The sequence below is a fragment of the Scleropages formosus genome, chromosome 2 (genome assembly GCF_900964775.1).
Source record: "Scleropages formosus chromosome 2, fSclFor1.1, whole genome shotgun sequence".
NCBI lineage: Eukaryota > Metazoa > Chordata > Actinopteri > Osteoglossiformes > Osteoglossidae > Scleropages > Scleropages formosus.
The window spans coordinates 7,207,405-7,223,700 of NC_041807.1; the positions used below are offsets into that span (position 1 = coordinate 7,207,405).

General features: G+C 45.7%; 1 protein-coding gene across 5 annotated transcripts in view; it reads left to right on the top strand.

The window, feature by feature from the left end:
* Nucleotides 1-16,296, top strand: part of LOC108927225 (proton myo-inositol cotransporter-like) — a 28,421-nt gene that overhangs the window by 11,161 nt on the left and 964 nt on the right. For all 5 annotated transcript variants that reach the window (XM_029248700.1, XM_029248699.1, XM_029248695.1 and 2 more), the window contains 7 exons: nt 2,251-2,459; nt 7,251-7,359; nt 13,421-13,584; nt 13,999-14,119; nt 14,904-15,029; nt 15,824-15,942; nt 16,024-16,176. In XM_029248700.1, coding sequence (XP_029104533.1) covers nt 2,251-2,459; nt 7,251-7,359; nt 13,421-13,584; nt 13,999-14,119; nt 14,904-15,029; nt 15,824-15,942; nt 16,024-16,176 — 1,001 coding nt within the window. The remainder of the gene's footprint in view (nt 1-2,250; nt 2,460-7,250; nt 7,360-13,420; nt 13,585-13,998; nt 14,120-14,903; nt 15,030-15,823; nt 15,943-16,023; nt 16,177-16,296) is intronic.

Genomic DNA, 16,296 nt, shown 5'->3' on the forward strand with positions numbered 1-16,296 from the left:
AGTTTAATGTTCTACAGGAATCTCCCGACATCCAAGTATTTGGGTTATGAGAAATAGAGTTGCTCCTGGTCATCCCCTCAGGCTCTCTCAAGTGGCCGTCCACAGGGCTCAGTGCTGGGCCCCCTACCACTGCTACGCTGAAGACATCAAGCCCTTCTTTTCGTTTACCCCCTGAGCGACAGATGTTTCTTCACTTGTCGCCACCAACCTATCAGACATCTCTGCCTGAATGTCTGATCACCATCTACAACTCAACCTCTCCAGATCAGAAACCCTTCACCTCTTAGCTGGTCTGTGCTCATGTCTAGGACGCTCTGTCGAGCTGGACAGCTTACCCATTTCACCAAGCTCATCGGCTAAGAGCCTGAGCATAATGGTCAACTCAAGTCTGTCTTTTTCTCAGTGTGTTGAAGCTACAAACCAGACCTGCAGATACATCTTCAAGATCTGCCCTCATCTCACAACAAACTCTATACAACTTCTGATCCAGGCCATGGTGATATCCCGTCTGAACTTCAACAGCTCTCTCCTGTCTGGCCTTCCAGCCTCCTCCGTTAAACCTGTCCAACCGATACTTAATACCGAGGCATCAGATGTTTGACCTAGCAAAGTGTTCCTATGTGTCCACCCTTCTCACCTCTCTGCACTGACTTCCTGTGGCTGCCTGTATCAGATTCAAGACTCTGGTTACAGTCTACAAAACCATCAATGGATCTGTTCCCCAATACTTCTTGGGTATTTTAAGACAAATGGATATCAGTTTTGGGGTTCAATTTTTACCATTGAAGGTTATGCCTTTGATTTGTAAGAATCAACCTTATAGAGATGTTCTTTCTTTCCTGAAAAACCTTTTTAAGGCAGGGAAAGACTACTCACATTTGAAATGGGTCCCCACTGCATGCAAACACACATCACCTCAGGCACAGAAACCTGAGAGTGTGTTCTGTTCCCTCGTGGGCAGTATTATCCATGGTGGAGCTTGAGTCAGAATGTCATCACAGACGTTGGAAATCTGTCCTCAACAACTTTAAACATTTGCACTGAGCTCATGAATCTGCTGGGAGGATAAAGTCTTTTGTCCATCTCTATTTTTGTTCCAGTTCCTTTGATTATGCTGAAGCCTCTGCCAGACAAATGATACATGTGGTTGTTGTTACTTAGCCGGTGCATTTGGTCTAAAGAATTTGTCCTCTTTGCTAATTGGCGAGCAGTAATAATAATAATAATCATAACGTAAACCTGTAAATGCAGTTGATTATCCTTTTTAGAAGTGAAGATTATGGAGGTGGCAGTTGTTTTATCAGACCTTCAGGTGCTATTAGTGAACAGAGAGAAGCAGGTTCAATCCAATCAGTCTCCATTATGTGAAATGCAAAGGTCTTTTATTAATGTCAAGTTACATGTGCTCAGCCTGAGGACTTTCTTTTAAAGGTCAAGTATTGCTTTTTAGACAAAACCCACAAACTTTAAGTGTATGGGATTATCTGTGGGGTTGGAGGGTTTCAGTGAACTAGTTGACAAAAGGCCATTGTTGCTGGTTCTCGAACCCTTGAGCTGAGCGACAGCAGGTCCTGCAGGAATGGACGGAGGTGGCGAAGAAGGTTCAGTGGTCTCCCTGTTGGGTGTGTTTACAGAGCGCGTATAGGCTGTAGTGTGGGGTGTGATTCATGAGTTGAACACTTCTAAGATGTAGACTGACGCACTTGCATGTTGGCTGATGTGTGAAGGAATACAAATTTACAACAGATTCCCCACGTCGTCACCAGATGTTCACTTGACCCTGGTGCTTCGTTTCAAAGTTCTTGGTGAAAGGAACTCCACAGTTTTCCTTCCCATTCAAAACACTTTGCAGTGTTGCATGTGTTTGTGGGTGGACAGGGTGAGCAAAATGTTTGCATGAAGAATTCTGATGAAGGAATAAATAATAAATAAATCGAACCTTGTTCTCTCCTTGGTGTGAGGCCGACTATTAAATTTGTCCATTTTGAGTCAATTTTCAGTTCTCTGCCTGTAACCCTGCTTTTCCCGTAAGCCCTGTTGTTCTCGTTGCCTTGTTTCCTGTAGTTCAACAGCCCCACAGAAACGAACTATCGCATTACAGAAAATGCTTTGTCCTTGGGCTCTTGCCAGTGCCTTACTGTGCCATCATGCACCAGTGTTTGCTGGGATGATTGCTAGGATGATTACTAGGATGATCTTGTGACCCTGGCTGGGGAAGCTCTGAGCGTCGTTCTTCTCTTCTCCTTACAGGTACATGCTAGGCCTGTCAGTTGTTCCCGCTGTGCTGCAATTTGTCGGCTTTCTCTTCCTGCCCGAGAGCCCACGCTGGCTCATCCAGAAAGGTCATGCACAGAAAGCACGTCGTGTGCTCAGCCAGATCCGTGGGAACCAGAACATCGACGAGGAGTATGATGCCATCATCACCAGCATCGGGGAGGAGGAGAAGGACTCTGGAGGGGGTGAGCAGCTCTGTCGCACCGCCATGCTGTGGCTCAGGCCGATGGGGAACCCGAGGTATACAGGGTCCTGACTGCGGTGACAAACAGCCATCAGGTGTGAAATAGCGTTTCTTCCTCCTCCCCCCCCCGATGCAGCACTTTGCAGGCAATAATCGTTTTTGTTGAGCACCAATAAAGGGTAATTGAAGTGGACATCTAAGGAACTGGGCATGAAAACCAAGGCCTGGCAGGTAGTTTAGGGGATAGAGCTGTTGTCTTCCATCAGAATGATTCGGGTAAAATCTCACCTCCAGCGCTGGTACTCATGATCAAGGTAGTTACTCTCAACTACTGCACAAAAATTACCCAGCTCTTTAAATGGGTAAATCATTGTGAGTGGCTTAATACCGCAAGTCTCTATGCGGAAGGTGTCAGGTACACAAATAAATGTGAATGTCACGTGATGTTAAAGGCCGGGAGCGTGGTGGTGTTTGCAGTAAGACCTCAAGCCTAGTGAGGAGGCATCTCCTTCTTACCCTGCTGGTCAGTGCAACATGTGTCAGAAGGTGATGCGATCGCCACAGCCTCGCAGGTCTTACATAGTGGCCTAAATGATGAGCAGCTCTTTCACTCCAGGGGCAGCACTTCGGTGAAACACTTGAACTTGTTTGTCAGAGCTAAGTACCTTACTTTACCTCTCAGATTGTGTGCTGTGGAACAGGTCACCTCTAGGGCTTTGGACCCTGAATCCAAGGCTGCCCAAGCGCTCGTACTGCACAGGCCATGGGATGCGTTGGGAATTCAGTTTGGTTCGGTTTAACGTTATAGAGCTCTTCTCACACAGTGACACGGAGCGCTGAACAAAGGATCAGAGACTCAACACGAATAACAGCTTCGCTATCTGTTAAATTACTACAATAACTATGTCATTATTAAAATGTCCACTCTGAACCTACAGAATGTCCCTTAATGCTTCGGAAAACCCTTTTATGCATTTTCTTCTCCCTCCGGTGACATTTTGCTAGAGGATTAGTGTGAAATGATGGTGTTTACAGGCTCGGCATAGCAGAGCTGCTGGAGTGCAGCAGCTTGACCCTGAGACTGCAGTGTGGTGGAGCCTTTGGTCCCGGGATGTGTACAAGACGACAATGGCTACAAAGTAACAGTAACGGTGAAAATGACGGTGACGACAGGCTCGCTAAGTGCCGTGCGCCATAACCACCACTTTGAGTTGCTCTGATTTGCACAGGTGTAAGATGAGTGTAACAGACAGAGCGAGAGCAGTAAACACAACAGCTCTCCTCACAGGCGTAGCTGACGGGCGACAGAGCGGGACACCAGTATAAAAACATACGTGGGTTGAAATCCCCGAATAGTGACGGCTCTCGTTAAATCTAGAATGCCTTTTTTTCCAAGGGACATCAACACACTATTAACTCCAAATAATAGGCTAGTCAACCTCGAGATTCAATTCTGTGTATAAGAACTAATGTCATTTAATAGCCCTGCTTCAATGTGTAAAACACTTAATGTTTACAAGGATTAAATTTGGACTTTACACACCTCCCTAGAGCTGAGCGGAAACCAGAGCGCTCATGAGCTCTTCGCAGTGATAGTGCGTCGTGCTGCAGTCAGTTCTAACCCCCCCATCAGCCCTCGTTTGCTACTTTCACCTGTTTGTGATTGGACTGTTCAAGCCATGTCCATTTGTCCACTGAGTGTCGCTCCATTTCCATCGTTTTCAGTATTTTCTTTTCTCCTTACTGCTCAGTTCTTTTCATTAAAGATTAAATTAATACATAAACACTGAGTGTCATGTGTGTGTCTCCGTCTAAGTGTGCAGTGCATAGTGGGTACAGAAGAGCTCAACGAGCGCGGGTACATACTAATACAGTACTAGTATTAAGGTATCAGTCACAGTATTAATCATACACTATTATAGCGTAACGAAGGTGAACCGCGCTCATGTGTTAAGTTAAATGTTAACCTTTATATGTTACTCATACACACAACTAAGGTGTGCGAGTCGCAGTGCGGTGAGCTTTACTCTAGAAAGCTGAACCCCATCACACTGACTCCTGCTTTACAGGTGTTTCGAAGGAGAACATCGCTCACGTCGCTACAACTCAGCTTCCCCCCCAGAGAGCTCAAAGGGTTTACTGTGTTTGTGCTTGGTGCTTATTTGTGTGTCCAGGAGTTCAAGCTCGAGTCATTTGTAAACATATTAGTGAACGGAAGCATGGAGAAGAATAGCAGATTGAGGGGGAAACCAGACTCCCGCTGAACGGTGGATCTGCACTTGAAAATTCACTTGGGGAGAGTGTATGCTGGATTTAATTTGATTTTCAATTATTAATGAAGGGATAAATGGCAGTAAAGCCTGCTAATTTCCTCAGCATTACAGTTTTCCCATTACTTTACATCAGACTTCCTCTTCAGAGCTTCATTTCAGTCTAATTGGAAAAACAAGATTTTTTTGTTACGCTGATGACACTTTCTACAGGCTACCGTTTCCAATTGAGTGTCATTTTGAATTAATGGAACTTCTGCTGATCAGATTAAAAAAAAATGCTTTATATATTACAGGCATACCCCATACTTTGGCATGGGTACATTGTTAATTTTAACTGTAACATGGCGTTACATTCCCTGTCGAATTGAAGTCTCAACTAAAACCATTCTTAGCTCAGCCGAGACGGTCCTGAGAGAAGCGCTGCGTTCTTGATGTGCGGTCACTGTTTACGGTGACGCTGCTGTCCCTACGGGGTCTTTTTTCGTGATCCTGTGGGGACAGCAGGACACCAGCGTCACTAGTGCTTGACTGCCAGTGATCAAGAACTGCATCGTTCCATGTCCCGACCCAACCTCGACTTCTGTCTGACCTAAGGGGGAAAATGCCGTTCAATCTTCGGTCACGTTTTTTTCTACAGTGTAATCTAAAATTTGAAAAATCCAATTAGTTGTGCCATTTTGAGTGCTTTCACAGAAGCAGCTTTTGGGAATCTCGGTGGGAGGCCATTTAGGAAGGTGGGTGCATTTTGGGGCTTTTTTTTATTATTATTTATTTTTTCTTATTTGTCAGACAGGCGAACACTGGGTTTCTCTGTGTTTCACTGATTTATTAACTCAAAACACTTGCTGCAGAGATTTCAGTCCCAGCCCTACGTGCACTTGCTATGGAGGGATGGCTTACTGTCTCGAGCATAATGATTGGTGGCCTCTGTAGTCAGGTGACCTGGTGTGGTGAAATGATTGGCCGAGGTGAAGGTTACTGTGACTGCGATGCTGTGTTGGTGCAGTTGGGGGCGGAAGGAGCTCAGTCACTCGGTGTTAGACTGAAAAGTTCTCTTTGTTACACAGATGAGTTGCAAGGGATTGGTGATGCACTGCGCAGTGCATGTGCTCCTCGTTCCTGCTTTGGACGGTGGACTGCTACCGTGTTCCGGCTCTCGCTGCGCAGATGCTCACTAACCCAGTCCGTACCCGTCCTGCAGAGTCTGGGTCTGTAACTTGTGCTCCGCGCTCCATGTTTCGCGCTGCAGTCTGACTCTTGATGGCACTCAACTTGTGTCACGAGAAGAATTGAGGCCCGCTCTCACCGCTGAGACGCCTGGGCTTCTTGGGTATCCATGTCCTCTCCGATGGACCACAGAGGCGCGCAGCTATTAAGAGTTCCATCTGCGCCTGTGGTCACGCGTACGGGGCCTCCCACCAATTTACGTGTGCAGTGTGTGATGGGACACTAGATGGGCCGTGTGTGTTCCTCAGTCACCCAAATCACAACTGGGATATGTGACACCAGAACCTGTCCTGGGCCGTCCTTACGCCACATTTACTGTGCGTGTGTGCGCTCGAATGTATATGTTCACAGCAGTGAGTTTTATGTATGTATCATCACTTTGTGTGTCGGGACCCTTTTTTTCCTCCTCCTTGATGCCATGAATAAATGCCTGTCCCATGAGTGGTGACGGTGTTTGCTGGCGGTGTCTTTGTACTAGCAGCTGTCACTGAGGTGTCCAGAGACCATGGCTGAAATGACATCACAGGTAATACTTTGCATGCATAGGTGGTCTTTGTTTATGGTTACCGCCTGTAAGGAAGGAAGGAGCCTCAGTACAAATTTATGTGCACAGTCAATATGCATTATTTACATTGACAGCAGGCATTATGAACACATTATATACAGAGGAGACAGAAGATGTTCAGTCCATACACATTATATATGCAGGCAGTGTTACGCTGTGTTGAAAAAACCAGAGATCTATAGCGGCAATGTGCGGAACCAGTGTTTACCAGTCTCCCCTCCGTTCTCTGTTGTTTTTACGCAGTAAAAATCAATGTGGACTGTACACACAGTTGAGTGCACCAGTAGAGTTGAGGTCAGTGTCCGCAGCACCTTAGTGTCTTTTAGACGGATGTTCAGCCCTGCATTAGTCAAGGGGGCCTTAAGTGACAGTACAGTATGGTACTCTGTTCACCGCAGGCATGTGTTCGTGAGTATTCATCAACAATGAGCCTTGTTCTCCTCTTGATCACTAGAAATATTCATAGGATAATTGTTTGGGGTCTTCATTTTGCATTAAAATGTTCCATTCCGTTTTGCTGAAGAACTCCCATTAATGTAGAGAGGCACTGGTGAACGTCTGGGGGACATCTGGTGAGGAGCTCTGTGTGCTGTTGCAGAACTCCGTGTGGCCGAGGGACCGAGAAAATAGCATCAGGAGCTCCTGTGTGGAGCTGTCGTGAGGGTTCCGGTATCGCTCCTCACTCCTCTCAGTGACGGACAGCAACTGTGCTTCTGTGCCCCCCCAGGTGGTCCAGTGATGTGGCGCATGCTGACTTACCCCCCAACCCGGCGGGCGCTCCTTCTCGGCTGTGGACTGCAGATGTTCCAGCAGCTCTCCGGGATCAACACTGTCATGTAGGTATTGAGCTTTTTGTTAGGCTGAGTGCTCCAGCACACGACCCTCCGCGGTGTCCGTAGCAACTGAGGCTCTATAGCATCTGCTTTTACTATGCTTGCTTTGTAACACTCCCGAGGACACGCACTCATGTGCAGTGTTTCAGAGACTTGGAACCCAAGTAGCAGCTGTGCTTGTTCTCAATCTCGTGGACCAAGTATGTCGCCCTGCCTTCTGTTTTGTCGTTTTGGACTGAGTCAGGATCCAGAGCGTTTCTTTAACAGAGCTGAAATGAGGGCAGTCTTAAAAGTAGATGGGAAGCAGCCAAAGGAGAGCAAGGAGTTGATCTTGAAGATAGTGAGAGTTGTGGGAGGATGGTCTGTATGAGTGTCGATGGGATTGTATTGAGGGAGCAGGTGGTGGCTCTGTGTGACAGCAGGAGGTTGGAAATTTCCGTTTCTGATAGGGGCTTGAATTTGGAGAGCATGACTTTGCAGGGAAGTCCAGCATGATCAAGGCAGGCATATGCCGAGAACTTGTCCGTTATTGCGCTGACTTTATCACTGAAAAATAAAGCAAAGTCATCAGCAATGAGAGAAGTTGGAGGAGGAGGCAGCAGCAGAGGACAGAGTATGGATAAGAAGGTGGTGAAGGGTCTGGTTTAATTGCAGACTGTATTGTTGTGGAAGAATGTGGTTTTAGCTGAAGAGACAGCAGAGTGGAAAGTTCCTAAGAGATCCTTGTAGACATTCAGGTCTGTGAGAGTCTTGGATTTTCACCATCGTCGCTCTGCAGCCCAGAGTTTGATCCTGTTGGCACGTAGTGTATTAGTTAGCCATTGGGTAGAACTGGGGTGTGCCAGTCTGGAAGTTAGTGGACAGAGAGTCTAGAGAGGAAGATGTTTTTAGCATTGTCTATTGATAGATCTGAGAATTGTGCAGCGGAAAGGCGAGCGGACAGTGTGACAGAGGCCAGGCAGGAGGGCGAGAGATTTTAGGTTACGGCGGAAGGTGACAATGGACGCAGAAGGAGAGAGATTAGTAGTGATGCAGTGCTGGAAGAAGAAATTGATCAGAGACATGCAGTAGAGTAACAGAGGACAAGGCAGCCACAATTATGGGAGAAGACAAGGTCAAGGAAGTGGCCAGGAGGGCGATGGAGAACCATGACGAGTATGATCGGGGAAGTGATAGAGACAACATGCAATTCGAAGAAGGACAGGTTATGCAGGTGGAAAGGGAGGATTGAATATTCCCACGGGGGAGAGATGAGCAGCCCTGTGCCTCCACCTCTGCCAGAGGGACAAGGGGTGTGAGAGAATGAGTAGTTTGTGGACAGGGCTGTGGGTGTGGCTGTATTATGTGGGGTAATCCAGGTTTCTGTCAGGGACAGGAGATCCACTGAGAGAGACAGGCCAGGATGAAGTCAGCTTTCCTTCCAACAGACTGGCAGTTCCAGAGTCCCATTGAGAGGTTGAAACAGGATGGAGGCCTTGATAGACATGGATAAACCAGGTTACTTTAGCAGCGGGAGCATCTGAGTCTGTAATGACGGTGATGTCGCACAGTTCGGTTGCCATCAACAACTTTAATGTTTGACGTGTAATCCCTTGCGGAATACGATGTTGACGCCAGAGCTTGTGTGGTGGCGGAGGCCTCCTGCGGTGGACTACTGTGGTTAGGCTCCCTTGTCTTTGCACCCTGAGTCTTTGCACCTTGAGGCTGCTGCTACACAGAACAAATAGGGCGGCACAATTAATTGAAGCACCTGAATGACACCCAGACTACAGTATGGGACATGGTTTAGGTTTCCGCACACTCTGACAAACCACAAATTAAATAAATACAATTAACGACTGCACAAAACACAAAGACAATACTTTTGTCTATGAGCACAACCACACAGTAAGAATACATGTTGGGATATACGTAGCAGTACCAAAACAAAGTTACAGGCATCACAAACTGCAGCGGTGATCCTCGAACATGAATACAATGCACAATGAGTAAAATAAAACAAAGCTTCTAACTTGACTCACAGCTAAAGAAAAGACTTACCCTCTTCCAGCAGTTGCTGGTTTACAATGCACTATTTACATAGTTACACAAAATACACAGTTGAGGCCCTTACCACCATTCATACAGACATTACACTTCCTAAGCACAAACAGTATGTACAAGTTCTCATTCCCAGCTAGACAGGTCAACCTTAGCACTTCAACAACAGCAAGAACAAAATCTTTCTGGGGTAGCCGCCCTCTCTCTGGGCCAGTGGCTATGTGACTTTTCAGTCATCTTCCATTTCTGCTGGCCAATCACTTTAAAGCATGAAAACATAACTCATTAACCTTTGGAAGGTATAAGGAGCATTTGGAGTACTGCATGGCAGTGTCTGATGTTAAACTGCTCCCAGCTATTTACAAGACTTAATCAATCGGTACACCCCAGCCAGGCCCCTTTGCTCGTCTACTTCTGCTCGCTTGGTGGTCCCGCGCACGAAAGGCAAAGCTTAGAGGTTCTTGATTCTGGGTCCGTTGTGGTGGAATGACCTTCCCCTGTCACTCAGAACTGCGGAAACTCTGTCTATTTTCAAGAAGGGTCTGAAAACCCACCTTTTCCAGATCCACTTTGCCCAAGATCTCTCCAGCTCATTTATGGTGTAACTGTTCATGCATTGTAACTCTGTAAGCATCCCCAGATACAACCTTTATTCAGCCATTACTCTGGCATTGTACTTGCTCATTTGTGTATCTTATAATATTAGGAAAAAAAAATTGGTGGGAGGGTATTGGGATTTGTCTATCCTATGTCTTATGCCCCTACTTGAATGATGAACCTCGGTGCAGCAAGTGGTAGGGAACAAACTAGGTTTGCTTGAGACTTTCATGTCTGCAGCTATGTCGTCTTCTCTTAATGTAATGTATAAATTGTACTTTTGCTGAGATGTACGTCGCTTTGGAAAAAAGCATCTGCTAAATGAATAAATGTAAATACAGAAATCTCAGATGCTCTCTTGGTCACATACTTAGCTGAGCGAACATTGTCGATGCAATCTTCTATACGTGGCATAAGAAAAGATTCTAGGACTGACAGCATTTACCTTTCTATAGTCTGTGCGGAATCTAACGGCACCATCAGGCTTAGGTACTCGTATACGGGGAGAATTATACGGACTACTACTGGGAACAGCTAAACCATTTTCAAGCAAGTATTGCACTTCTTGCTGCATTAGTTTTTACTTTTCAGGGCTGACTCCAAGTTCTGTCAAATTGGTGGAGTATTTGAAACATCAATGTCATGTTTTAACACATTTGTGTGTTGTGACACATCAGTGAACAAGTTTGGGTATTTATTAATCATGTTTATGTCTTTATATTGGTTTTTATTAAGATGGTTTACACAAGAGTCAAAACACTGTAGCATTTCAGAATTATGCAATCTAGCAGCTACAACAGCAGGCTGACACACCAATCTGTCACGCTCTTTTTCACTATGTACGGATAGGAGAACTTTGTGCGTAGAGATGACACAGGCGATGGTAGTAAGACCAGAACTTTGTCTTAGGGCTTAAAATCTCTAAACAGCTTTCTTATCAAAACAGATCTTTGTCCCTTGTGCAGCAGATAGTGAAGCCCTTGCAGCATCGCAGGCCTTTTGTAAGCGCTCACAGAACTTAGTCACATAGTCCAAAATATTGCACTGAGGTTTGGACTCTGCCAGGAACTGTTCCGAAGGATTCTTGAACTACTTCACGTAAGGCAAATTGCACCCAAGGCAACCCCTCATCCCATTCTTTTCCTTATTCAAGACAAAAGGTATGAAGACGAGAGTTCAATGACTGACTGAAACTTCCAAAGTTTCTCGTAGCTCCTTGTGACTCTGGATAAAATTTACTAATTGACAGCTGTTGTAAGACCTAGGAAAATAACTTCAAGACAAAGTTTATGCCTAGGTCTGTTTGTATAGTTTTGGGAAGACTAAAGTTTGAACAAAACTTAATCAAGGCTTTGGATATGTCTTTAGAAGAAATTGAACCTCGAGGATGAATATGGAACGGATAAAGCATTGTCAGTATTGATAGCCTCATTCACAGAACAAAATTGTGAAGTATTGACAATCACTGTTCAGTGGTGCAATGGACATGTCTCCAGGATCATGCAATTTGGAGAGGTCTATTACATCTCAATTCTTGCTGCTGTGCCCATGTCAACATACAGGCAGGAAATACTTTGGGGAAATTCATGCTTTAACAGATCAGGATCTGCCTCCACTGACTCATCCACAACCTCTGGTAGAGGAAAAACTACCTCCCGCCACATCATTTCATCAAAGTATCAAGTCCATCCCTTCAATGGGTAGCTGTGATCGAACAGCCAGACAAACATGACCAGACACTGAATAAGAGGTCAGATAAACATTTTGTAGTGGAATTCTCACAGGGCTGAGTTCAATTCCACACACTACAACATGTACTAGACTTCAATGAACAAACATTTTGTGGCTCAAATCATCACAAATAAATGACTGTGCAGCATCTGTACCTTGCAAGATAGAAACAGGTACATAACGATTTGTTTCCCCAGACACTGACACATGACCCGTTAAAATGAAAAGCTTAAGCAGATTTACACTGACTTGGGTCAGTAGAATCAGGTTTACAGTCTTCATGAATGTTACACTGTTTGGTTTATGTTTCTTTTTGTTCCACACATCACAATTAGCAATTAAATGATCAGGCTGACGAGGAAAACAAAGGCATTTATGTTGTGAAGGGGAAGGTGACCCATTACCAGACCAGGATGTAGGTACATCACTTTTATTCATCCTGAAACATGTTTTAGAACTTACCCTCTTTTCTTTAGAAACAGCATGTCTTTTACTTAGAGTGAGAGTCCCTGCCAGAACAAGAACTAAGAACAATCTTGAGTCAAAACAAACTTATCTGTTAGTACTGCAGCAGTCCATCCGACAAAGATGTTAGCTTCTGCTCATTGAAATAAACTACAATACTTTTAGGCAGACCGTTTTTAAAATCCTCTAAAAAAAGCTCTAAGTTGCTCAAATGTCATCTTAGAAGCATGACACCATTTGTCAGAAAGGACAGTCTTTCCACAAGCATATTCAACAAAAGTTTGATGTCCAGCGTTTTCTTGTGACCCAGACTCTTGCCTATATGCTTCTGGTACCAGCTCATATGCTTGGAGGACTGAAGCTTTTACTGCCTTGTAGTCAAGACTTTGTTCTACAGACAATGAAGAACATACTTCTTGGGCTTTCTCCACTAATTTGCACTGCAGTAGCAAAGCAAAACCCACATCTTTGGCCAGCACAATGTTGCAGCAACCCGTTTAAATGCTATGAAATATGAATCTACTTCAGATTCTCTAAATCGGGGAACCAAGGCAATGTTAGCTTATTTAGAACCCAGATACGGCGGTGGTGGTATCTTGAATGCTTGATGCAGTATTAGAACGAGACTCTTTGGCAGCTTGAAGCTCCAATGCACAAAGCCGTAAGAGCTGTCCCTCTTGCTCTTTCTGCTTAATGGCTAATTCCAGCTCTTTTAGCTTTATTGCCATGTCCGAATCAAACTCATGAACAGAGTCCACTCGATGGGGGTAATTGGATTTATGCTGTGAAGCTTAGCTGAACTGATGGCTGCCTTCACAACCAGCAGAGGACTAGCCTCTTCTAATGCAACACCTGAACTCCCAGTGTCAGGTTGACCTGGCAGCACATGTTCCTCCAAAAAGGCCTCTATTATTGCTCTCGAGTTCCTCCTTTCTTGCACCATGAGTTACATTGATATTATACAACTATGATAATCAAATCTGTTTTGACAATTACTGAGTGCTGTAACAGAAGACAAAGGAACAAATCTATCCAAACTTGAGAGACACAGAGACCTTTCCAGAGTACAGTGGTCCTTTTTGTCTCCGTCTCGTGCAGTTGCAGTGGTGTCCGCTCCATGTGGTCGCACTTCATATTGAGGGGTCTGAAGGGCGTTGTGCAGCAGGCGGTCCCCCCAAGACACTTTGCTGTCAGACATGATGTTGGTGTTCTTATTTTTATGTCCACGTAGGTATTACAGCGCCACCATCCTGCAGATGTCAGGAGTGCGGGATGACAAGCTGGCCATCTGGCTGGCAGCAGTAACTGCCTTCACCAACTTCCTGTTTACCCTGCTGGGTGTGTGGCTGGTGGAGAGAGTTGGCCGCAGGAAGCTCACTATGGGCAGCATGATCGGTAAGGACAAGTTCAGTTATTACCTCATCAATACCGTGCGGGCAGCTGGGGTTCAGATGGTGGTTCAGACCCTACCTCATGTTATCGCACACTTGAGAAAGGCATTTACTATGAACTAATACAGTAAAAAATAACCTGCTGTATAAATGGGTACAAATTTGCAAATGGCCTAGTGTACAAACAAGTGGCTTTGAAAAATAAGCATCAGTAAACAAATGTACTGTTATATTCTGTGCCCGAAATCTCTCTGTAAATATGTGATGACATTGTTTAATTTTCTTCCAGTAAAAAAATTAACATTTCAACTATATGGTAATTCAGAGGAATTCTGGGATGTCTGGACATCCTTTGAGAATATATTAGTATGTATAATATGTGTTAGTATATAGCAGTATGGCTGCCCTTGTCCCTTAGGAACCTGTCTGAGTCTGGCAGTGTTGGCCACCGGCTTCCTGCTGTCGGCACAGAGCTCACCGCCTGTCACAGTCCACCCGGCCAACCCATCCGTGTCGAACTCCAGCTGCATGCGTTACGAGTAAGAAGCGCACTCTGCTTGTGTCGACAAGGTCTCTCGGTGACAGGCTTCAAGTACAGTGCCATGTTCACACCAAGTGGTTTTCAGCACATTTACCTGGGGCAGTCAGAAGGTTCCTAGTTCCAATCCCCTCTCGATTGAGTACCATTGAGCAAAGTACTTATCCTGAGCTGATACAATAAGACCACCCTGCTGTATATCTGAGTAAATCAGTCTAAAACCAATTCTGCAGCATAGCCACTCATTCTGAACAAATGTTCATAAATGGGTTTGTTGCAGAAACATGAGTATCATAGACCTATACGAGCACCAGCACTGTTTACAGCAGCTGTAAGGCTCCGTGAGAGGCCGCCTCCCGACAGGGTCCTCGTGCACCCATGTAGCTCGGCTGGCATAGGGCTGAGAGGTGGAGAAGACGCAAAGCCACTGTGGCCCTCAGATCCACTCCCCAGAACTGACCACTCGATGTTTGGCTTTGCACCTCTTCTTAACTGTGATTTGTTTACTAACTAGCAAACATATTATAATCTGCTGCTGGAATTGACCAAGGACAGAAGAACTGTCAGATGCAATTTAAAAAGGCTATCGAAGGACCTTCATGTCTATGGCGTGATACTTACCACTGAGTGTTACTGCACTTGCCCATGCACGCACACACACACACACACACCACTGCATCTGAGGTGCTGCTACACTGCAGGATCTAAAGGAACTTGTAATAACTGGAGAAAGAAACGTGTGTGGATATGGAGACTCATGTAGGACATGCATCTTCTCTCCCCAGACTGTGTGAGCCCTGCATGCTGGATCCAACCTGCGGCTTCTGTTACCGTGAGAACAGCACGGCCGTGTTCGCCTCCTCCTGCATCCCTGTCAATCCAGCATCCACCGAGGAAGCAGCTTGGGGCAGGTGAGGACATCTGGGTACATGACCTACTTCAGCTCCTTTCTCAGTTCTGTCGTTCTGTGTAGCCTTAGTCTTCTGTCTCCCTTTTCACATTTATTGCTCATTTTATGCTTCTGATGGGGGGACAGCAAGTTGTGCAGTGGTTAGAGCCTCTGCCTTTTAACTGGGGGGTTCACTTGCCACTTTCTGCTGTAGTGCTCCTGATCACGGTATCTTTACAGTAAAAATAACGCAGCCATAGAAATGGAGAGATCACAGTAAGAAGTTTAGCGTTCTGACTCACCTTGGAGAGAAGTGTCAGCTGGGTGACAAATCGCTGTCAATGTATTTTCTCTGCGTAAATCCACACCCTCACACCCAACTTCCGTTCACCTGTGTCCTCTATGTCACGGGCATTTGATGTCTGTGTTTGGTGACGCTGTGTCTTGTCACTGCCTCGTACCTCATTGTTTCCACGTCAGCAAACGCTGGCAGGTCACGATGAAACTTGTACTCTGCACCGTTAGCACTTCTCCTGGTCACTGCAGCTCTGTGCAGAATGACTGCATTGACCTCAAAGGGCTGGACACTCAAGACGCTGTAAAGGAAGACTGAATCTCTAGTTGTTCTTTTCTGTGGTCCACTTTTATCTCACAAACACGGGTACTCGCAGGTTGCTTCTAACACAGCATATGTTGTCCGCCTAGTTTTAAATCAGCGTTTGTTGTGGAACAGGTGTCTTCTGAGGAGCTCAGCCTACATGTTTCAGTGTAGGCAAGTGCATCACACTCATCTGCATGTCCTGTGGGTCTGCACAGGTGTTCCAACATGACGGAAACAAGCGATGGGCTCTACTGGGCCTATAACTACTGCCCCACATCCTACTCCTGGATGGTCTTGCTTGGCCTCATCCTGTACCTGGCCTTCTTTGCCCCTGGTGAGAGGAACAGTCCCGCATGTGCTGTCTACTCAGTGTGGTCCTGCGGTCTTTGTTGTTCCAGTGTCAATGTTTTGGCAGGAATGGGCCCCATGCCCTGGACAGTCAACTCCGAGATCTATCCCCTGTGGGCGAGGAGCACAGGAAATGCCTGTTCAGCGGGCATCAACTGGGCCTTCAACGTCCTTGTCTCCCTGACTTTCCTCCACGTTGCTCAATATCTCACCTATTACGGTACACACTTCACCTCGCCGATCGAAATCATGTGATCGCCATAATTCCTTACATGGCCATGTTCCCAATACACCATAGCACCTTTGTAATGCTGCTGTTCCTATGGGACTGACTTACTAA